General features: G+C 38.1%; 1 protein-coding gene across 1 annotated transcript in view; it reads right to left on the bottom strand.

Moving 5' to 3' along the window:
• LOC139712262 (sodium- and chloride-dependent GABA transporter ine-like) overlaps positions 1 to 22,504 on the bottom strand; it is a 63,400-nt gene extending 40,896 nt beyond the window's left edge. Inside the window, exons 1-3 of the mRNA XM_071624106.1 lie at positions 21,976 to 22,504; positions 8,482 to 8,699; positions 1,935 to 2,069 (exon numbers count right to left, since the gene is read on the bottom strand). Of these exons, the coding sequence (XP_071480207.1) occupies positions 1,935 to 2,069; positions 8,482 to 8,699; positions 21,976 to 22,049 (427 nt within the window). The 5' untranslated portion in view covers positions 22,050 to 22,504. The remainder of the gene's footprint in view (positions 1 to 1,934; positions 2,070 to 8,481; positions 8,700 to 21,975) is intronic.
• Positions 22,505 to 25,246: the final 2,742 nt, after the last annotated feature.

The raw sequence follows: 25,246 nt of genomic DNA, 5'->3' as shown, positions 1-25,246 counted from the left end.
TTATAACGGGATTTCCCTGTAGTAGAGGAGACCAGCCAGCCAGCATAGCATGCGTTCTGGAGCTGGAAAAAAAATCGTGGAGTGATGGAGAGAACCGATCTCAAGCGCACCGATCTCAAGCGCACATGTGCACAGCGAACGGCTTTAAATAGTGAATATAGTATTCAACTGTTTCGTATTCTGTCTTTCAGTAAAAAGGAAATCAGGTGGTTGTTTCACAGGGTTGACAATTGGCAGTACTGTCTGCAGCATTTTAAATCCTTGAGCGAATAAGTTTTCATATGAGAAAAGATCTAAAGTTTGTGTTGTGTTGAAAGGCAAAAATAATGCTATGCATTTCCAGAGATAATGGTTGGATTCATATGTTCAACAAGTGATGCATAAATGTGTATATTTTATGTTAAAAAAAAGTTTGTTTTTTTCCTTACCCTTGATATGACTGAATGAATACAGTCACAGTGTAGTTGAATTGGTATACTTGTCATGCATAAACAGCAATATACGCAGATTTGGTATTAAATTGTGCATGGTACTCAAATGATAAGTGGTTTATATCACACATAAACACATATTACTTTCATTTTGACAATCCACGGAAAATAGTAAGATATCAAATAGTAAGGACCTCCCTCATCGCCTTGCTCAAAAAACCCGGACGAGAAACTACTTTCTTTTTTTACTTGGCCTAATATCAACAACCTTGTGCCAAAATCAGTATCGGATCAATAGTGGGATTAACAAGTAGGCAAATTAGCGGGATACAAATCTTGAGATTTTTGCCTGTGTGGACATAAAAAATCTTGCTCATTATCGCAATCATCATCACGACGCAAATCCCAGGAAATCTTGCGCTTATTTCTGAATTATTCAAATAATTAGCTCCGTGGTGACTGTGTGAATGCTGGAGCAAGTTATTTTATATCCCATCATTCAATTCGCACATAACAACAGCATGCGCATCACACCACTGTGACATTTAAGTACAAAAGGGCAAAGAGAAGCACACGCAGATTTATTGCCATTGGCAATTAGCAGGATATTTCTGTACATGTGAACATTTGCAAAAAATCTTGTGATTTGGATCGCGATTATTATCCCCTATTTCTGTCAATGTGAATGCTCGCAAAAACCCTGAGATACAGATTGCAATTGTTATCCCACTATTTTGTACATGTTATAAATGAGGCCAATATCAGCTATTACAACAAAGCTGGCCAAATGGGCAAAAGTTTCCTTCAACACTGCCTAAAAATGTAGCTTTTTATACCCCCACCACCCTGTCCCTTTCTTTCACCCACCTTAGGCTGAATACAATACATGACCTCTGTTAACCCCAGAGGTTGACAACTGATGAACTTCAAGCTTGTGCATTTGTATGTACATTGTACATGTGTGTGATGTGTGTATTTGGAAAGGGGGAAAATATACATGTTCCTTTAGCTTTTTTCATCAAAACATATCAAAATTCACTGCCATTCATTGCAGCTGTCTCCTGAGAGCAGTTTGTACAGTAGATTTTGTCACAGTACATCTCTTTTATCTTCTGTCTTGCATATAATGGCTGCTGCAACTGAACTGTTTTTCTTTCTAAGTATTAATAGCAGCTTGTACAGGTTGTAAACTTATGTAAGGTATTAGAAGCCAAATTTGTGGGAAAGGGTTGAAATACTCTCGCTCTAATCATTGACACATACTCGTCATGCAAATTTCACAAGAGCCCATTACCAGGACTACAAATGTAATTTTATATCGTGTGTCCTGTTCATCAAGGAGGGGGATATACAAGGTGAACACGGAGATATCAGGTGAACAAGTATTTAATCACTATGTATTATACACATGTGGAGTCAAATGACACTCTTCAACTCATAATAATAACACAACTTGGGATTCAAATGAACAACAACCCATGAAGCTCCAGCGAGAAAATTTACCTTTGAGGAGAGGCGTAATCTTCTTGAACGTCTCCACCGGTCCGTAGCGGACATACTGACCCAGCCCGAGCTCCAGCAGCAGCAGGGGAAGTCCCGTCAAGAAGAGAGTGATGAAGTAGGGGATCAGGAATGCACCTGTGTCGTGAAAGAATGGAGGCCAGTTAGGGGTGAAGTTCATGATCGAAGCTTGTTAATCGAAAAACTGTAGTCAGGTTTGTTATTCCAAAGCTTCATTATTTTCAAAACACACAAATTCTGTATATGGTGCATTCCCATTATAACAAACACGGATATAACAAAATTCCGGTTACAACGAAGTAAAAATTCAAGCCGCGACATAACCCACTCTATGTATTTTTATTGTTTATCTGTTCAGTCATATAACAAAAGGAAACTGCCGGTCCCAATGACTTTGTTATAAAGGGAAGTCCACTGTACCTACAATGGTGTAGAGGTTTGTTATATAAATTGAAAATGAAAAAAGGTTCATTATTCTGAATGTTCCTTCATCTCAAAATGAAACTAGAAATATCACTTAAGGTGATTAATACCCCCGCCCCGTGACGACAGTCTTACCCAAGGAATGATCTTTCCTTGATCTTCTGCCATTTAAATGCCGTTACCATGGCAACGCAGCTTCCGACACGTCCAAAAAATATGTCTTCCACATCTTCCCACCAAGACTATTGCGTGTGCCACATTTCATAAGCTTTTGTCAAAAACTGTGGAAGTAGTTCAATCCACAAGATCTTTCCTTGATCTTCCGCCATTAATATGCCATTACCATGGCAACGCAGCTTCCGACACGTCCAAAAAATATGTCTTGCACATCTTCCCACCAAGACCAATGTGTGTGCCACATTTCATGAGCTTCAGTCGAATACAGAGGAAGTAGTTCAATCCGCAAGATCTTTCCTTGATCTTCTGCCATTTATATGCCGTTACCATGGCAACGCAGCTTCCGACACGTCCGAAAAATATGTCTTCCACATCTTCCCACCAAGATCAAGGTGTGTGCCACATTTCATAAGCTTTGGTCAAAAAACTGAGGAAGTAGTTAAATCCGCAAGATCTTTCCTTGATCTTCTGCCATTAATATGCCGTTACCATGGCAACGTACTTTCGGGTACTGTCAAAAAATGCGTCTTGCACATCTACAACCAAAGGCACACATCTGTACCAAGTTTCATGGAAATTGGGCAAAAACTGGGGAAGTAGTTTGCAACACAAAATTTTCCATCATTTTGGCTCATAATATGTGAGCTGTTACCATGGCAACATACTTTTTGTCACTGTCAAGAAATGTGTCATGCTGACCTATATCCTAAGACAAACATTCAATATGAATTCCATGAGAATTGGAAGAACACTGATGAAGCAGTTTTGCCATGAAGCATTTTGCCCTATATTTTACCAATAACATGCCGTTACCATGGCAACGCACTTTTTGCCACTGCGGAAATATGTGTCTTGCACATTAACATATTCAGATGAACATCTGTACCTAATTTCATAAAAATTGATCAAAAACTGTGGGAGGAGTTCGCGACGCAAGATTTGTACCCATTTTTGCCCATAATATGCCGTTACCATGGCAACGTACTTTTGGGTACTGTCAAAAAATACGTCTTGCACATCTACAACCCAAGGCACACATCTGTGCCAAGTTTATGGGAATCGGTTGAAAACTGAGGAAGTAGTTCGCGATGCAAGATTTGCAACGGACCGACCGCCCGACCGACCGCCCGACCGCCCACCCGACCGACCGCCCGACCGTCCGCTGATTCCTATATACCCCCTTAAAACTTCGTTTGGCGGGGGTATAAAAAAAAAAAGATTCATTTGATATACTAAAGGTTCATTCATCCACCAATATTGAAATATACTTTGTTACTCTAGAGGTTCATTAATCCGAAAAGAAGGTATGTGCTAACGAAACTTTTGAATCACAAATCTTTACTTTGTTTTTGGATTAATGAACCTTTGGAATAACACAACTTTTTTCTTTTCAGAGATAAACATATACCTTTGGAATAATGAACACCATTTCATTTTTGGATTAACAAACCTTTTATAGAACAAGGAACCTTAGGAATAACAAACTGTAAACGGCAGTCAGAAGGTGATACTAACAACCAATACAGAAGTAGAGAGAAGACAATGGAAATGGATTAAACAGTCCTAGACATCTACAGCAAATATCGAAGTTTTGCCTGAGCTGCCAGTACAACATTTCCTATGCATGTAGCAATCAACAAAGATGAAAACAAGCCATTACTTTAACTTAATAACCGTAGGAAGTGAGAGTGTGGTCATCATGCAGTGAAAATACAGTACTGATAGATTGGCATTAAACTCACTGAGAAAAATTAGCTTAAGAATAGTGTATATGCATCTTTCACTTTCAAGGAAAATACAAAGTGAATATTGAGAGAAATGTCTTTGGCAATTTAATGCTGTTTCATAGAATATTTATGACTTTATACGAAAACATTTGACCATTTTAAACAACCTACGTCAGGTGGACAGGTCATGCCATGATTGAAGTGATTTTTGATATTACAGACTTCCAATGAAATGCTTTGTACTGAAAATCTGACTACAATCATGTAACTTTTATAATAAAGGTCCTTGCCAGTTCATCAGATAACATACAAAGAAATAAACAACAATAGCACTGCTTTTTATTAAGAAAAAGAGATAATCAAATATACTTGCATGCCACTGTCAAGTGTTTCATGAGTTGCAGAAATGAAATGTACACAAGGTGTGTGAAAAACTATCACACCAAATGTCAGTTACCATGAAATCATAACCCGTTCGTGAGAAAATCAAACAGATGTTTATCTATGGGCAAACTGCCTGGTTTCAGTACTGTTCCCACTTCTGTATTGAAAGCAATCTGTGTATACCATCATTCTGTTACAAATCTATTATATTCTGGCCTCTTTTCTTCCACAGTTTGGGGTTTCAGGAAAAAAACAAAACAAAACATAAAATTTCATTTCAGCATCCTAGTATATTTCTTCTCACAGGCAAAAGTTGACCTACTTCAAAATAATAACACCATACTAGCCTCTTTCTCACATTTGTATTAAAATCAATACAATTGTTTACACTGTTATTGAGGTAGACCATATTCCAGGTCAGCTATGTATGCACTGTAACAATATAGGCCTACAGTCAAGAAGTCAGGGTTATCCACACTCATTGCTACAATTGTTTATCCCATCCACCACATGTACATCTGTACATAAATCATCTAGACAAGACAAAAGAAAAAATTTTACAGTCCACTGACTATATACAAGTGTACTTCATGATTTTTGCATTATAGCAAGCTGAAGGCCAACCCTAGTCCCCCTACCCCCCCCCCCCTTGCAATCATGCTGTTGCTGTTGCTCATACAGTGCATTGTCTGATAGCTAATGTTGCATGAAGTTACAATTTCCACTTTGTAATATGACACTGACACCTCATCTTTCATTTTCCACGGTTACACTAAAAATGTAGAGGGGGCTACACTTTAATGCACTAATCGTGCTGCAGAATTCAAAGAGTGTGTAAGTTGCATGCAAACAAGCCAGCTCCATGTAAACAAAAAGTGAGAGAGGATAAAGACAAAAAAATTACAAAAATAACAGATGAGATACATGTAAGCCTGCACCAACACCTGAAAACCTGAGCAACCGTTATATATTTAGGAACATGGTTGGCACGAAACAACCGAAATGACGCTGCAATTTCAAATCTTGACTCTTTTGTAAGCCCAAAACTTCCTCCCCTTTGCTTTGACTGCTGACACTTGACCCTCAAATCAATTTCATAATCATTTGAAGCAAACAGTGGCGTACGTGACTGTTGAGCAACACTGGTCTTCGATGACTTGCAGAATTTTCAATTCAATTATTAATGAGATGACTACACACGTTTCTGTATCCAACCAGAATTTCTGGACACTCACGCTCTCACTTGTACACTTCAGGAAATGGCTAAGAGTTCTCACAACACAGCTGCACTTGAAAGAATGATCAATTGTCAGTTTGTTGTTGGGTTTTTTTTTTAATGTATGCGTGTATGCTGTGTATGTGTGTGAGCATGTGTGTGTGTGTATTTTTCACGTATGATGTTCTCTTACTGCTCAATTTCTGCAGCCGCAAAATCACTGGTATTCAAGCAATCTGTCAAATGTCAGTTGTGCCCGGTTGTATCTAGTTTTAAGGCAATACAATTTAAAGGTGTAACATGGATTTTATTCAAGAGCTATGATCAAAATGTATTGTACAAGTGTGCTTCAAATAAGTTATGAAACTCTGCAGCTACTTCAACATGCTACTATTCTCACAAGACTTCCAACGACAAATGTCAATTCGATAAAGTGGCATCATAGGCTCAATAATCTAGAAAATAGTGCTCTGTTGTTCTTGTTTTTCATAGGCTGTATTCCTAGCCATTTGAATGGCAAGTCATATCTGGCATGAACAATAATTTTCAAGTGGTTGTAAAAGCTGATGAATGAATGTTGACAAGAAAAAAATGTAGACAAAACTCAGTGAAAACAAGTGGTCCAAAAAGACATCGTATACAATGTAGCAGCTTGCATGTACCTGATACTGCATCTTATGCATGCTTAGAATATGTTTGTAATATTGGTCCGGCATCTAAATTTTTGTTTTCTTCAGAAGTACAATGTAATTTTGTATCTTTACAAATTTTGTGGTATGTGATAATTTTTTCCCCCATGATTCTGCATAGAATATGTCAAAACATGCCACATTCCTGTATGTCTCCGAGCACAATATTAGCCTTCCTCTTCACACACATTCCAGAGATATTACTCTGTGCAATGGCTGGTTGTATGTGACATTGCATTGCAACATGCTTTCATTTCTGCCTTGAGTTGACACTATACGGACATAAAGAGACATACTGAAATCCATCATTATAGGGACATCCTAGCAGAAGAGACTGAACCAACGACAAATCAATAAACATCTGGGGAAAACTAAGCATTTTTTTAAAGGTATACTGCAAGTTATGGCCATTTCATATCTCAGGATGAAAGTGATGTCCTGCTGAGTATAAAAAACATAATAATACAGAAAATTAAAAAAAAAGAACAAGCACTTTTGGGCATAATGTGACCAACATTTTATATAAATCATGCCATGCTTACAGAGAGAGAGAGAGAGAGGGGGGGGGGGGGGGTATTCAATTTGTTCATAAATGAGAATAAGAAATAAACTGATTTTTGTTGTTGTTGTTGTTGTTGTTGCTGCTGTTTTTTACAGCACGAAACAGTAGGGTCTTTTTTTAATGTCAAGTGGCTGAAACTTAACATCATGGTCTCCGCTGGAAGTTCCCTTCTTTGACGATACAATCCTCCTTTGTTACTTGAGTCATCCGAAGTATACATGGATCGAGATCTACAAACAACTGAAAGCCGTTCGAGATGTATGAGTAGAGAGTGAAACCACATTTTTTGTCACTGAATTACGCGCTGTGCAAGCGCTGTGGATGATACGCCTCACTTGCACTGATTTTTGTTGTTGTGTACATAATGTGTATATAGTTACTATTAAACGTAGCAATAGTGACTTCTGTAGAAGCTGTTATTTTCTTGTACAGATATTTTCACAAATGAGAAGGCCACAGACATTTTTGCGAAATGTTGTTTTCGCGATTTGACATCAAGGCTATCATAATGAAAAGTGCACTACTGCCTGTCAATACGTGACATTTTCGCATGTTGCAAAAACCTGTGGCCTAACAACGATTTTCGAAATTTGTGAAAATCAAACCCTCGCAAAAATAACAGCTATAACAGTTATCAGGGGCAAAGAGTTGTACAGGCTCTTGTTTGATCATTATTCTTATACTTTTTCAGGACAGACCAACTGAGGAGATGTGACTTATTTTGCAATCTTGAAGAAACTTGTATACAATCTATTGTAAAAGTTCAATCTATTTTTCAAAGTTAACCAGCATGGTGTGAAAATACACTTCTAGTGTCCCTCAAAAGGTGATAACTTTCTTTCTGAGTCAGAAAATATTGCCGAAAGCTTCACTGCCCTGTCACCTTTGTGTCCCCGAGTTGGCATAAGGCAACATTACTGTAAAAGCCGTTATTTTCGTGAGGGTTTAATTTTCGCAAATTTTCCAAATCACTGTTGGGCCGTGAACATGGCAACATAATGAAAGTATTGCCACTTGATCCTGATCATATTAAATCTAAGAACAGGCATTACTGCACTTTCGATTGCCTTGGTGTCAAATCGCGAAAACAACATCTCGCTCAAGTTCTGTGACCTCCTCACTGGAAAACATCTGTACACAAAAATAACAACTTTTACAGTATATTTGAGACTATTTTTCCATACGTCATGTCATGGCCATGAACGCATTGTCCATTTTTATTTCATCATCATTCATTCTTTAAAGCCACTTTACCCTAGTGGTCAACGCTGTTTCAGAGTATCAAATGTAAAGTTTGATTGAATTTATCGCAAAAAGAGAAAAGCCGTGTGTGGGAGAGTCTAGTGCTTACCGCCACCGCTCTTGTAGCACAGGTAAGGGAATCTCCAGACGTTGCCGAGGCCCACAGCATAGCCCACGCAGGCCAGGATGAATTGGGCCTTGTTCCCCCATTTCTCACGCTGACCGCCAGGGTAGCCACCAGCCTTGACCACTCCCGGGTCCTTCAGGGGGGAGAAACTGGCCTTTGAGGAGGGCATCGTGGATGAGTCCTTTGCAAGTTCTTCTGGGCTGGAGATTGGAAAGAAAATTTGACAAGCAACTATGAAGACACTGGCTACTGTACAAAAGGTGTGTCACTGATATTTCTTCCCCCAACCTCTCCTTCTCCAGTGAGACAAAAAAGTTACTGAGAAACCCAAAGCACACAATATACAAAAAGGTGTGACAATTGGTATTCCCCTGACGTAACAATGAGAGAGAGAAAAAAAAATGCTGAGTAATCCTGAACGCACAAAATACACATACACAAAAACCACACAATACAAGACCATACAATACTAGCTTCTTGAATACACCCCACCCCCACCCCTAGACAAGAGACAAAAGGAACAACACTAGAAAACCCTGAAAACAAAAGGCATCACAATGCAAGGGCTCTACATCTCTCTCCATTGATAATTTATGGCACACAACTAACACTTGTCCTCATAAGTGGCATACTTGAAGAACTCCTTCTCTCTGGAAATACACACCAGGTGGGTAATCAATATTTGTCAGACAAGGACATTGGTATTGAATAACTCAATTGTAGACACACATGAAAGGAATTAGGATACCATTTGCAGCTGAAACAAAAACCCAGCTTCAGTGCTTCAAAATAGTTTTTATAATTTTATGTGAGTTCAGGATAGAAACAACCAATGTAAAAATTTTAATCAGTATTTAATCAACATTAAGTAAATCTTGTTAAATATACAAAATGTGAACAATCATTATAATAAAATTGCTTCCAAACTAAATCGTCTACAGTTATGGTTTAGTGAGAATAGTGATATCTCCTCATATTTTAGACTTCATTATGAATTTTTATACGGTAGGATGTTTTGTGATACAACTGATCTACATATATGCATCAAATGTGATAACTTGAACATTTTTTAAGTCACTACTCCCAATGGTAAACAATGCCTTTAAATGTCAGCTTAACACATAAACTGTGTGCATTTTGATACAGCCAGAAAAGACTACCAGTAACTCTTATTCATTTTTCAAAATGTTTTCTTGCACGCATTCTCTGGCTATCTGCCAATAAGCCGGTATGATTTGTGAGGTAAATTTTGCCTTAACACCAGATACCATATAATCTATGATGATGATGGCCACTACAGTCTTTACATCAGTCCAGGCTACACTGAATTCATTCATTTTCAACTATCAATTTAATGATTTTGTCAATGAGCACTTACGATAATTGCACTATAAACACATAATTTTCCACACATTCTGCATATCTATCACTGAATGTTAATAGTTTCTCTTTACAATCAGCTTTACACTTAATGAAACCTAAACTCAAAACATAATGGATGCATTTTTTGTTTGAAGCTCTATCAGTCTAGATCCCCCCTCGGTGTTTGGGCTTATACCTCGTTTATACTGCAGCTACATGTGTAGGTTTCAGAGCATCTTCAAGGAGGTCCTAAAGCCTGCTTGAAAAAGTGGTCTCTTGTCTGTTAACCCTTTTTTAGCAATTGAAGATTCTGTACATTTATGGCCTGTGGTTCTCTGGAAGGTACAGCAATATGGCTGTCATTTCGACAACTTTCTAAATGATATATTATAGCTCAGTGCATGTTTATTTTTGTCTATAAAGTTATGTTTACTTGAAAGCCTATTCAGACTTTACCAAGAGAATGGTGGGTCACAGAAGTAATTCTGGCATACTTTGTTGACCTTTGACCTCTTCCAAATTACATAATTATGTATATTCTATATGAAAAAAAAAATGGTAAAGTATAAAACTATTACAAAAAAAAAAGACAGATGGGCAGTATTGGGTGGGTTAATACTGCTCGGGCTGTTCAAGCAGGCCAGACTGGCTCCGTTCCCATGGTAACCAAGCTCCCCTCTGATACACAGTGCCAGTTTTTTTTGTTAATTTCTTACATAACCACAAATGTGATTGAGCGCAAAAGTGGGCAAGTTTTGTACCATTTATCAGTGATGGTTGGTATCACAGCAGTGCTATGCAAATTTTGTATTCTGTAGCAGCTCCATCCAGGAAAAAAAGGAAGTTTCCCTTGGACTGAAGGAAGAAAATGCCTATGATAAAAAGCAAAACATTTGCCATGTGCTTGGTGTTCATTTTGTGTTCATTGTGTTAGTAACCAGTATAAAGCACCACCCATGTACATGTAAAGGAGGTTGGGCAGAGCTCTTCTATATACCACTCTTGTATAATAGCCATGTACCTTCTTCACACAAAACAACCATGACAATAGCTTTTAATAAGTTTTATCATCGTTGGGGCGACAAGACCTTGTATCTACAAATTGTCAAATGTTCAGGGGGCAAAAAAGAAAAAAACAACAACATGGCAACCAAAGCACTGTATCAAATGGGATAGCCTTTCCTTTGACATGCTGTGGTGGCTTCATTTTGGGGGTAAGACAGCTAGGATTTGGACAGGACATCACTGAACTGATTATCTGACTATTTATCCAAAAAGTCATTTTCACCAAAATTTCTGATATGAGGTCTTTGTCGCCCCAGCAACATTATGCATTGGCTGGTTGCCAGCTACTTTTTCTACACACTGCAAAATTTACAAACACAAACATAGCATTTTTTTCACCTTTTTTCTTTACGTCAATAGTTGCAAGATTCTGCAATTCATTCATTCATTCACAAAATTCACGATAAAAAAGGCACAAAGTTTTGGTTTGCACTGTACTTGATTTGTATTACTCACAAAAGAAATGCTAATGAAAAGAGTTGTTATACTCTCATCTCTATGATGTAGTCAAATTACAGGGAATTGGACAGAAAGAATCAAATCCCAACAACTCTAATTTTTTTATTAAAAAAAACAACAAAAAACAAATAGAAATATATACATACACACATACACATACCACTCTGTTGAATTGTAGGGCAAACACTTCAAAATACATAACTACCACTTCCACAAAATTCAACTGGAATCTGGACTTGTGGACTATGCAAGAAAACAAGAATACATGTATCTAGCCACAACTGATAATCTTCTGCAGTATTGACAGAATTCAAGAAGGTAGAACTGACATTATTCCAAGCTGACTGGTCACAAGGACAAAATATGAATAAGGCATAAAGAATAATGAAGCTGTAAACTATACTGAAAAAACAAAACAAAAAACAAAAACAGTAGCCTACAGTGAAATCACAGACAGTGAGTCAGCATTTTTCTTATTACATCAGCATTACATGGAGGGTTACATGTGTACTTTCACTGCACAGCAGTATAAACTGCGATGGGGTAATCTCTCATAAAGTGAAAAATAACATGTGACTCAGTCTTAAAGACATAATTTACCATTTGCAGACGAAACAGAAACACAGCTTTAGTGCTTCAAAATAGTTCTAAACTGTAAGGAATAGAAATAATGTAAAAATGCTAATCAATATAATCAATGTTAAGTATTGTTAAATACATAATGTGAACAATAACCATAATAAAATTGTTTCTAGAATACACTGTCAACAGTTATGGTTTATTGAGAAAACAGTGACATCTCCTTATATTTTAGGCTTTATCGTGTCATATCTTTACGGTAAGATATTTTGTGATAAAACTGACCTGCACATATATGCATCAAATGTGATATCTCGTAAATTTTGTAAATCACTGCTCCCAATGGTAAACAATTACCTTTAAGTACTCACAAAAATCTGCATGTATTTGCAAGATCAACATGCAACAATAGCAAAATAATGCAATATGGGCAAAAAGGAAAATTGGCTTCAACTGTGAGTCATAAAGAGTTTTGGGGTAAAATATATGACATCACTGCTACCACTTCAAACTTGTGTCGACAAAATGCAAAGCTATTGTCAGAAAAAGACAAATGAGATTTGCTGCTGATGGCATGCTTAATTACATTTGGAGTACCAGGTAAGCCCATATGTGCGCATTAGTGCAAATGACCTTTCGCTTTTCTCAGTTGCAATAGCTGGGAACTTCACTCGTTTTCAGAGCGACATAAAGCATATCAAGCCTGCCCGATGACAACTGATGGGATCCATGTTAAAACAAAGTACGAACTTGCATCTATAGACCAGGTGACCAGAATGGTCCATTAACTAACAATAGGTGAAGATTCCACTTCATTGTTTTGCAGTGAATGCTTTAAAACAAACTCTCAATACTGTAAAACGAGGAATTTTCGCGTGCATTTTAATTTCGCGAATTTCGCGAGCGCCAAGATTCACGAAATTAAAATGCACGCGAAAGTTCTTGTCTACACTATATGCATTGAATGCCAGTGGCAGTTCGCGAAAATTTCATGCCGCAAAAAAGGCCGTCGGCTCCAATTCGCGAAAAATTCATGCTGCGAAATATATCATGTTTTACAGTATTGCAAAATACCAGGTTTGCTGTCAGGTGGATGTAATGGCAAGCACTATTCATAACATTCATTTAAGAGACATATTTCCCTTTTGCAAACATCACAAAATTTTGCATGGTTGAAGAGAAGGGTTGCTCAATTTCCTGCATAAAATCATTACATAACACATCATGTCACATGAGAATATGTTCCTCTTTTGTACCAAGAATAACATATTTTCTTTTTTTTTGGTGGCGGGGGGGGGGAGGAGGAGGGTCAAAAAATTCACTGGAAATCCATAGTACATATCGTCGCTGGGGTGACAAGACCTTGTATCTGCAATTTTGGTGAAAATGACTTTTTTTGATTAATGGTCAAATAATGGGTTAAGTGATGTCCTGTCCAAATCCAAGTTGTCTTACTCCAAAGATGAAGCCACCACGGCATGTCAAAGGAAAGGATATCCCATTCGCCGCAGTGCTTTGGCCGCCATGTTTTTTGGCTCTCCTGAACATTTGACATTTTGTAGATACGAGGTCTTGTCGCCCCAGCGACGATATACTCCCTCCCTTGTAAAGAAGATTCCACTTTTTACTATTCTGAAGAAAGGTCTAATCACTCCCTAATACCAGCATATAAAAGGAGTCTAATTATCAGGATTCCAAAAGGGACACTTGAGCCGTTAAAACTTCAACGAATTTAAAAAACCCCACATATCTGTTCGAATACAAACTCTGCTCATGCACAAAGTGGAACTACCAACTGGCTTATCATTTCATTCTACGCCAGTCCCCGGCTCTATACAAACACAAAAGCTTGGGGTTGGATGACTGAATCCTACTTCAAGAACCTACATTTTTGCTCTCACAATTCTCTGATCTATCAAAGCCAACATCCACAGTAATCCGTCTCATTAAAATGATTCCCTTTCAGATTCAACTGTTTGTGTCATGGAATTCTGCAGCACTCTTTGGGTGTGTTTATCAACTCACTTCAGGTGTAGACTTCAATATTTCAGGGAGATTACAGCAGATGATCAACGCAAAGCTGCTTTGATTATGGGGGTGGAAATGCCTTTCCGAAACACTGAAACAAGTGTGATCGCAACTCAGTCAAAAGCGCGTTTCTGCCGAGATGACAGATGCAAAGTCGTTTTGAAATGCATTTATAGCTCAAACCTGCTCACAATAACCACTGCCAAAGTAATCCATACATCTCTGCTCCATGGGTCAAACTGTGTAATGGAGCTGCACAGCAACAAGGCCTCCCTCTTGACTCAGGAAAGAGGTGATAACAGCAACAAGTCGAGAAAGGCAATCCGAAAGGCCTTTGCAAATGAGTTTTGATACTGGGTATTGAGACATGTTACAAACATGAAAAATATGAAATTCTTTCGTCGAGTTATTTTCATTGCGATTGATTGACAAATTGCCCTATAGATCGTTGAAAATATGCACAGAATTGATCAGTGTTTTAGTAGGAGCCATGATAAAAGAAGTCATGGATATACATACATGTATACTTGAGCAGGATTATTGACCTCTTGAAACATTTTCTGGGTTGAGTTCATCACAAGCCACAAGCTAGTATATTACCAAAGATCATGTGGCCACAACACTGAAGCAAATATTCCTATACCAGTACTGTAAAATGAGGCATTTTTGCGAATTTCGCAAGCGCCAAGATTCGCGAAATTAAAATGCACGCGAAAGTCCTTGTTTACACTATATGCATTGAATGCCAGTGGCACTTCGCGAAAATTTCATGCCATGAAAAAGGCTGTCGGTTCCAATTCGCAAAAAATTCATGCCACGAATATACATGTATCACGTTTTACAGTAACTATAACTGAGGCAAGTACTACACTAAAATCCACTGAGAAAGCACTACAGTGCTACCATTGGAGGGAAGGTCAGTATAACATGTAAAATGCCAAATGATTCGTCCTTGAACCACTATTGTGATGATATTGTGTCTCCTGTCCTTGGGTAGTTGACTATCCTGCAAATTTAATACCAATTTATGGACTGGCCTTGAGGGGATACTACATTTGTATCGCCTGAACTAGAATTGTTGTGCACTAACAGAGTAAGGACAATTGGGCCTATCTGAGTCTAGTTCAGGGCAATAAATGCACTATCCCCTCCCTCCCCCCCCCCCCCCAAAGATAAATAAATCGTGTAGACAAATTAAAAAAAAAAATAGCCAGTCCATATCATCATTACTCACAAAAAACAGACATCTATACATCATGAGAGCAAATTTCAATATTGACAATCAATGAACAAGTAATCAAATCAAAGAGGAAAAAACAGAGACATTTAGCAGGCAACATGTTATCACTGGACGCCCAGCTAGCCATCACTTGCTTTTTAATAATGCGCAAATGCTTGCCAAGTAGCAAAGTACAATGTGCCAATTCATTTTGCTGAACGTGGGTGATAGTATGTTTACAGCATCTCTCCAACTTACTGCCAAGTACAGATTGTATTACACAAATTTTACCATTAACTTTGCTGAACAGGCAATAGTAAAATTATTGACCAGTCAATAATGATGACAGTCAAGGCTTGGGCAATAAAGAATCAAAGATGCCCGACTCAGATGACTGATATGGTTAATAACATCTCTTATCAAACCAACATAATTTTATGTTTGATCTACTACTTTCAAGAAGCAATAACATGGTATTTCAGTTTATTGCCACTTGGTCTACTATTACTTAGATGGTCTACTTCCCAGTTTGTCTAACACCGCTACGGCTAAACTCACTTGGTCTACTATCAATTTCGTCTAATGCCCGTATGGTCTCCTTCTCACTTGGTCTACTATACCCAGTTTGTCTACTTATCATTTCATCTAATGACCAGATGGTCTAATTGCAGTTTTGTCTCCTTGGACTTTTTCCCATTTTGTCTGATAAACTGTGGGTATTAGACAAAGTTGGCATAGCCCATTTGGAAGTAGACTAACTGGTAATGAGGCTAAGTGGCAATTAGACTAAATGGTCACTAGTCGAACTGGTTGTAAACAAAACAGGAATAGACCATGTGGGTTGAGACTAAATGGCTATTAGACAAAATGGGAGTAGACCAAGTGATATATCACCGGTATTTCAACTCACCACTGCTTGCAGGATAAATTGGAATTCCGAGTCAAACACGGCTATGAACGCACACGCCAAGAATTTGTATCCTTTCCCAGTCTCTTCCTTATTTGTGAATGGGCAAAGAAATAAATCACCCCTACTTATGAGGTGTGATTAATACAGTCAGTCAGCACCAGGTATGCAAATGATGCCCCACAAACTAACCAATCACACGCTGCATTCTTTGAGAATGCACTCTGCCATCACAAAAGCTGAATGGGATTCCGCATTGATTGTCTGCAGCAGCCAAAGAACAGCCTTTGAAGGCTGTGGTTGTTATTCTGAAAGTTCTGTGAAAGTCTTCCCCCACAAAAGAGGCTCTTTGTGTGACATAAGCCCAACCTACTGTGCCTCTTTCAGGGTAGTGGAGAAGTACTTCGTGTGAACTACAAATGTATCTTCACAAGAACACAAACAAAACATAAATAATATCTTGACTTGATTCTGTCCTTTTGCTACCATCAACCACGACCAGTTTGTTTACAATGTCAGTGGATTTATACGATAGTGGTAGCAGAAGGGTTAATACAAACTGGACGCTCTGTAATGAGTGGTAAAGTGTATTGAAGCTCACTAACTGCTTTCATGAAGAAGGGCTTCTGATGCAACCAGGCCGAACTTATTTCTTCACATGACCATACAATACACAGAACAATGGCTACAGCCAATTTAGCTTCTTAGGGTACTAGCAAACAAATTTTGGTTCTGTAAACACAGAATGTACTTTGTTATTACTGATGTATCACCTTGAGATATTCCCTCTCATCCCCTACCTCACCTTTCTTCATCTTTTTTATTATCTTTCTTTCTGTTGAAGATATGCAATTGTGGGTGACTACCAGTAGCTTGACAAGATCAGTTTCTCTGTGCTGGCTCTCAGATGTAAGTCATGCATTTTGAAATTGGATGTCATCCACACTATTAGTATTAAAAAACATAAATCTATGTGCACATGTATCAATGGTGTCATCACTAATTCTTCAAAAAAAAAATAAATAAAGAGTTTCATTGCTGAATGAGTTAGTGTATTAAACCAAGAAGGTACATGGTGAGCAAGTACTAACTGAAACTCCTTGGTTTAACTACATTCTTGTCAATGTGAGTTTTTGCAATCAAACCCAAAAGATGGAGAAAATATTAAAACAAGAAAAAAAAATGAATATTTCTTATCATAACTGAGACTATTTCTCATTATGTAACAAATGGTGTATCAATGAAAAGGTCTTATTTAGCTCTAGTTGATGGTGAACTTACTTTAAAAATGTTTGAAATGGCACTTAACCCATTCTGCCACCAAACCCTTCTCTTATTTGCAAACACCACAAATCATTCACATCCATCACACCAAATAGTGTTTAATTGAAAGCATTCAAGGTTTGCACTTATCTTGCAATCACTATCTCATTTTGCAGATATGTACACAATCAAGAAGATAGTAGAAGCATATTGATTCCAAAAATATCAAAAGTATGTTTGTGTTTCTCACAGCAGACAAATATTTGGCAGTCTGCTGTACCTATTATAGCATCACAAGTTTAGCTCAAAATGTAGACATCAATACTAATATATTGCCACCACAATGGTCAGCCTGAAACACTGATGTACAAGCATGATAATCTTATCAGAATGTTCGGACACAGTGCCCTTTCGTATGGCAAGATTGCAAGGGGGTAGCATTCCCACAGCACTTCCTGCTATGTAACAACAACATCGATACAGCTTTGGAAACTGCTCATCAGTATATGCTAGTCTCTCTCTTTTGCAAAATGTTCATTAGAAAATCACTTTGTATTCTGTGCTACTGACTACGTGAGTCTTCTCTGCAGAAGAAGTCAGGTTAGTCCATCCAGTACAGCTGATTACTCAATATGCAAATATTCTATACTATAGATACAAAAAAAGAAAGAAATGATGAACAAAGGCACACTTGCATTAAAGATTTTAAAACCATTTTTTTTTCATGTTATATTCATATCACGTTTAGATGTTAGAGCATTTAGGCAAAAAAAAAGAAGAGGAAAATAGTGGGGTGAAAATTCGCATCATACTCTAAAATCACAAATTTTCGCGTGCATGAAACTTTCGCAAATATTGAGAGGAACCAAGATTTGCGAAAGTAAAATGTAGATGAAACTTCTTTTCTCCACAATACATTCAATGCCAGTGGTAATTTGCAAATGTTATCATGCTGCAAAAAGACCATATCAACATCAGCTCTGATTTGTGAAAGTTTCATGCATCGAATCAATGTTACTGGTTTTACAGTACCGTACATCAAAACATATTGTTGCATGGAAATGCAAAAAGTCTTTGTGTGAAAGGGGATTTCCTCCGCCAAGGAAGGAGGTTATGTTTTCTTCGGCATTTGTTTGTTTGTTTGTTTGTTTGTCCGTGTGCAAAAAAACTCAAAAAGTAGTAACAGATTTGGATGAAACTTACAAGAAAATTTGAGAATGATACAAGTAAATTAAATTTTGGTAGTGATCTGGTAATTTTGTTGGATTTTATGAAGGAATTTCAATACTTTGGCAGGCAGAGTCAATGAACTTAGGAGTTCAAGCTGCTGTATTTATACGTGCACTTAAGTGTGTGTTCTAGTTTCTGCTAGGGATAGAGCGAGGAGCCGCGCAGCTGGAAGTTGATGATGTAACAAAAGGCTTCCATATTGGGAAAGCAGGTGACTTTCAGCATGCATACATTGTACATATGGGTGGAAATCCCTGATCTCGAAGGAAGAACAAAGACCAGTGGTGGAAATGAGCTGCTAGGTGGAGGTCTGCGCTCTCAGAGTGCTTTTCTAGTTTACTTCAAGGGCTGGGAATGGGGAGGGGGGGGGGTTCCCTGTTATGCAACAAGTTGATAAAAAAAGACAAACAAGTGATTTGATTGGAAGATGACCACGCAAAGGTTTGTCTTTAGATTTACTCATACAATCACACACTACTTCCTTATGTTTCAGGCTTCTGGACCACCAAAGGTCCTTTTAACAGAAGTGATGCAATCAAAACAAAAAAAGTTTTGAGAATCACATCTGAACACTGACCTGGGGTGTGCACACAGAAACACGCTTTGCTCAGTGTTAAAAAACAGGCAAATATTTGGTACCGTGATCTGAACAAAGCATATCGCCCCTTGGCGCCACTGGGGTGGCGGAGGCGAAACAACGTACCCTGGTCAGCTACTCTCGAGTGTCAGGGAGATTGATCATGGTGACATATTCCTCAAAACCACTTCTATGGAAAGGAATATGATAGGCCTATATCTCTCTATTTGTCTCAGTATTCTCAATATTTTGTGTAAATATATTTCAGAGAATATAAGAGACTTCCTTGTCTATTTGCTTCTCCCAAATCCAAAACTTCAAACAACCTGTTTCTCTCCTTTTATTTTATTTTCCTTCTGATCACTATTGGTCACTATTTCACAAACCTTTACCTATCTCTTTTTCTTGTGCTCTTCTGTATATTAACCCGTTGAAGACTAGACCCGAGTAAGGCAAATGTCTTCGTTGGGAAATGCATGTTATATACATGTAGCGCAATCAGATCATCCTCAATGGTTATGGGTTAACATAAAATATCCTACATGAGGATCAGACACTCTTTGATTTTTGCCACTTCAATTCATCAGCAACAATACTCTTGCATAATTACACTCTCTCAATTCTCGCATACACACAACAGACAAGATAAATATCTGCATGTAATTAGTCGAGAGTCTTAACACAAGATTTGTGATTTCCTATTCCACTGATTCCACATGAAATATCTAAATTTCACGAAAATACACAGTCTATTTGAAAACAAAGATGAACAAAGGTGAAATTAATGCACGGTCTGACAATCATATTAGGGAGGTGAGAGCTCACCTCCCTGATCATATATCTAGGATTTAAGGAAATACAATGTACACAGTCTGTAAAGTGTGCCTCGAGACTGCATTCAAAATCACATACACCTATTTGATTAGAATGAAACAAGTCTAGTAGAATATAAATTACAGAAACATGCAAGGTACATACAAATTCTTTGTAAAAAACAGGAAACCTCAAGAGTGAAACTGATGATAAACTGACCTACCAGCATTCCTGCACCCTGACCTCAAAAGCATGCCCGTTAACCCCTTCAAAACCATCAGTCTATTAGAATCCAACTGACTTTGTATGTCACTGACGGGACAGAAAGAAGCAAAATGCATTCGGCATGAGCAGATCTGCAATATTTCCACATCCGAATCAGGGAGTTTCCACACAGCAATCAAGGAGATATATATCTGTGTGTTACATGCATTTCAATGGGTAAAAATAATCCCAAATCAGGAGATTTTAATATTCTCTTATTCAAACATGAGTGGATTTTGGCATTTTCAGGGAGACTCCTGCAGAATAAGGGAGACTTGGCAGCTCTGCATGAGGCACAATCCAAGTCCCCAAGCACATGCTGGAATTCCAAATGTCATATTTGCAAGTAACAAACAAGAAAAAAAAAGTGAAGTATTACACCAATTTTCTGATCAATATATAGCATTACACTGAATGATGCCAACCAGCCAGGCATCCCCTGTATTTTACAGGGCAGTCAACTGCATCATTTATCATCATCATGCAGTCAGTGTAACTGAAAGCAGTGACTGTAGCCCTCCAATTTTGTTGCTTTTCTAAGGCTTCAAGGAGGTTTGTATTGCTGAGCTGGTTGATTGTTGCCCACTGCAAAATCTGAAATTTTCATGTGCATGACACATTTGCAAATTTCAAGAGGAGTCAAGATTTGTAAAAGTAAAATGCACATTGTATGAAAGTTTCTTTCTACACAATGACTTGAATGCCAGTTCTGGCAAGTCATGAAAGATTCTGTCTAGTTGAAAGACCAAGGCTGCATTTATCATCTTTCCCCTGTTTGAAACGGCTTTCAAAAGCCATTTCCAAAGCCCTTCCGAAAGTCGTTTCCAAAGCCCTTTAGAAACAGCTTCCAAAATAGTTGCCCTTATCAACTCATCGCGAACACGAAAACTGGCCTTGTCACTGCGCAGCTGCATTGCGCATTTTGGTTCGTAACCGCAGTACAAAGCCATTTCAAAACAGCTTTGCATTTATCTCGCTTGAAGGGGCTTCTAGAAACAGAAACAGGTTTCTGGAAACCAGTTTCGGAAAGCACAAATGTGCGGTTTTTAAAAAGGCTTTCCGAACCCCATAATCAAAACAGCTTTGTCTTTATCATCTTGTAAAAATTCCCTGAAAGCCGTTTCGAAAACCTGTTTCTACCAAGAAAAAGAGTTGATAAACGCACAACAAGTCTGGTGTCAATATGGTCCATGTGATTTTATACTCTACTTGTACGGTTGTAGCTGTTATTTGGGGAATGAGGTCACAGACATTTTCGCACGATGTTGTTTTTTAGATTTGACATCGAGACTTATTATAAGTGCACTATTAGCATTATAAATAGCCTAGTAGCATATGGCAACTTTTTTTGCGTGTTGAATTTACGGTTAGCTGTAATAGCCTTGTAGCATACGGCAACTTTTTTGCATGTTGTTAAATTTAGGTCCAGCAGTGATTCGCGAAATTCGTAATATGTAAACCCTCACGAAAATAACACCTTGAACAGAATATTGACTGGGACTCAGTTGCTTTTATGTCGATATCAAACTTTATCCAGCACAGCTCATGCAAATATTTGAGTCCTTTGAGTCTTACATTTCTAAAAAATTGCAATATCCCTACTTTACAGAACAAATGGCTTTATATTCACAGCAGAGTTTGTCTTTTTATCTCATTTTCTCTTTTTTAAACACTAGAAAATTGTCATACCGTAACAAAAATCGGAATTACCTGTCCAGCTGAACATCCTCAAGCACAGGGTTGTCAATCCCAGTCTTGGATTCCTTTTCAAACTCTCTTTCCATGTTTTGTTTTTCTCCTTTTAACAGGTGTGGCAATTCTTTCTTCTCGTACAAGATGGCTGCTCCCTATTTTTACCTGGAAAAAAACCTCCTATACGTGGCCACTGATTTGAAGGCAGAACAAAAACAAATCACCTTGCTGATGAGACAAGAGTTTTAAATACACACAGTTTGCTCCCAGCGCAAGAGGAAACAGCAGCCTTCCACAAACTAGAGTATGGCAGCAGAAAATGTCACAACAGGAAAGAAGTGATAATGGTGCACATTTAGTGTCAAGGGTGGGTGGTGTCGCAAAAAGTTCGAAGCTGATCACCTCCCCTGAAAATAATCACTTTCTCACTCGCTCTCTCTCTAATGAAACCGGTTACATTTGTTGAGTCATCCTGACCAGTTTTAATGTGGTCTGATTCGGATGGGAGATGGAGACCAGGTTCTTGTCTCCGCGGCAGCCAGTTCAACTTCTGAGATACGCCCCTTATCTGGTCGAGTTAGTATCACTCCACCAAACAACAGAATAGTTCTAAGCAGATCAGAGATTTTGTGACGTGAAATTCAATGCAAACAGCACTGCACCTTGGACCTCTGTCTGTATGTCACACAAACCCCTCGATAACCAACCAATGACGACACCTGATCAGATTTAACACAGACAGATCGTGGAATAAAAACGGCCAGAATCTATCTTATCACAGCAATGCCGAATGTGGACGGTAATCTGTGGGTGTGTTATTCAAATACTAACTTCTCATAATCCCAGTGCACTAAATATCAATATTAGCATTCACCTCAAGGATTGTCTTGTCATCATTGATGGCCCAATTCACATCGCAGAAGAAGTTGTTCCACGGAATAAGCTTTTGGCAATTGTACATTCAGGGAGTCTAGACATATACACTGTATGCAATAGTGCTGCATCGTCAGGGAGCTGTACAATTAATGTCAGATGACTGAATTTACAATGTCCAAATTGGATATGATGTCATATGAAGAGGAATAAACAGATCATTCGATGATGTTGTCAAAAAGTTATGTGAGCCTAGACATCAAGGGTAGATTGTAATTCATTTTGATATCGGTTTAACATTGAAGTGTGAATCAGCTTTGGGCATGCACCAAGCATGCCAGGGCTGAATGGTCAAGCACGTGCCCACACCACAGGATGCTGGAGATCAATTTGTGGTGAGATTTGTTTTGTATGTAAAACCCATAAAATACATTTGATACTGTTTTCCCTCCAAAGGTACATGAACAGGCATCTTTAACCCTTTTAATTCTGTACCGGTACCCGGGACTTTGGACAAGGTGTATAATGCTATGGGGTTTTCTGTGTCAATCAGCACTCATAGCAAACAAAGGGTCAAACAATTTTTTTTGTCATCCATTAGATACAGGATATATACAGCAGTGAGAATAACCTCTACACTGTATGTGTGCAGCTTGCATGCCATTCAAATTTTCTCAGGATCACTTGATGGAGTTTGCTTACAAGCAAATCCAACCAGAATTCTTCAAGTTGGCATCGAGTACCAGGTAAACAAGAACAAATGTAGGGCCTACATGTACAAGTATGAAGGAGAGATTGCATCACAAATGTAACAGCAATATTACAGCAACAATAAAAACAACAAATAAGCTCTGGTCACATTTCAGTACTTTTAAGAAAACAATAAGAAAACTAGAAAGGCACTCTGAGAGCACAGACCTCCGCCAAGGAGCTACTTTCCACCGACGATCTTGCTCTTCCCAAAAAGATTTTTCTCCTCTCCACCACTGGGGAAAAGCTCTTTGGGCTCTTCCATAGAGATCAGTGATTTCCACCCATAGGTAAATCATGCTGAAAGTCATCCGATTTCCCAATACAGAAGCCTTTATTACGTCATAAACCCTCAGCTGCACAGCGCAAACTAGAGCCCGCACTTTAGTGCACATTTGAAAACCTCAAAAATGCACAGCTTTAACTCCCAAGTTCATTGACCCTACCAGTCAAAATATTAAAAATCCTTCATAAATTCCCCCAAAATTCTCGGATCACTATTAAAATTTAATAATCTGTTACTTGTGTCATTCTCAACCTTTCCTGTAAGTTTCATCCAAATCCATTCACTACTTTTTGAGTTATTTTGCACACGGTCAAACAAACAAACCAACGAACCAACGGTAACGAAAACATAACCTCCTCCCTTGGCGGAGGTAATAAGGTAAAAAAAAACAACAACAACATCTGAGTGTCAATGAGACTCAATCAAGGAATGCATTCTAGATGACACTCAATCCACAGGCACCTACCAGTGTACAGTTCAAACAATAGTCATGTGATCATATACAATGTATGTCAGAAAGCCATCTGCATCACACACCTCATTTGCGCCGTACATTGAAACCCTTTAATAAATCTCTTCGGCGGATGCACTTTGTCACCAAAAAGCATTTTCTTTATGACTCTCGTATAGATCTAGATACAATGCAATAAACCCTCAGCAAAACAGAAAGCTGTCTTTTTTTTTTACAAATTCAAAAAAAAAAAAAAAATCCAGATTTGTTGCGTGTGTATGTGTGTGTGTGCACGCAAGGCAAAGTTATGATGGATTTCTATTGAAAGTGATCTCAAGATCACATGGCCGAAACAGCTTTCCACATCTCTATGGGCGATTATCTGTAATTGAAACAACCATTTGTTTTTGACTTTGTACTGGGTATATGCCAAATGAGGTCATTAAAATTAGCCTAAAATCCATTCCTGTCTTAAGCTTTAAACCATTATCATTCTGAACAACCTTTTCTGTGAGTTAACCTCTGGTTGTGTTATAATTTGTTCTTGCAAAAAAAACCAAGAAAACAAAAACAAAACAAAACAAATAAACAGAACGACTCAACTTGTGAGAATGATTCACAACAACATTTGTAATTGAATACTTCTGAATACAGAGCTTAATGGGTGGGCTTAGGTGACAATTGACTGACATTATTGTTTCCTCTGATTTTTATTTTTTTTTTTTAACACTTGTTGCTGTTTGCTCATTCCCATCATCCTGTTCTATCCACTCTGACACTCTATACAGCTGTATAATGACACACATTCTGTGGTAAATATGAGATAATGACTTTATGACCTCAAAATGTGGGACTCATAGAGTGGATCCATCTATTTACCTATCATCTACAAATTGTAGTCATGATTTGCCCCAAATTACTCACTAAAA

The sequence above is a fragment of the Diadema antillarum genome, unplaced genomic scaffold (assembly GCF_040938485.1).
Source record: "Diadema antillarum isolate AM-2024a unplaced genomic scaffold, OU_Dant_1.0 scf00000040, whole genome shotgun sequence".
In the NCBI taxonomy this organism is placed as follows: Eukaryota; Metazoa; Echinodermata; class Echinoidea; order Diadematoida; family Diadematidae; genus Diadema; species Diadema antillarum.
This window is presented reverse-complemented; position numbering and strand designations above follow the sequence as displayed.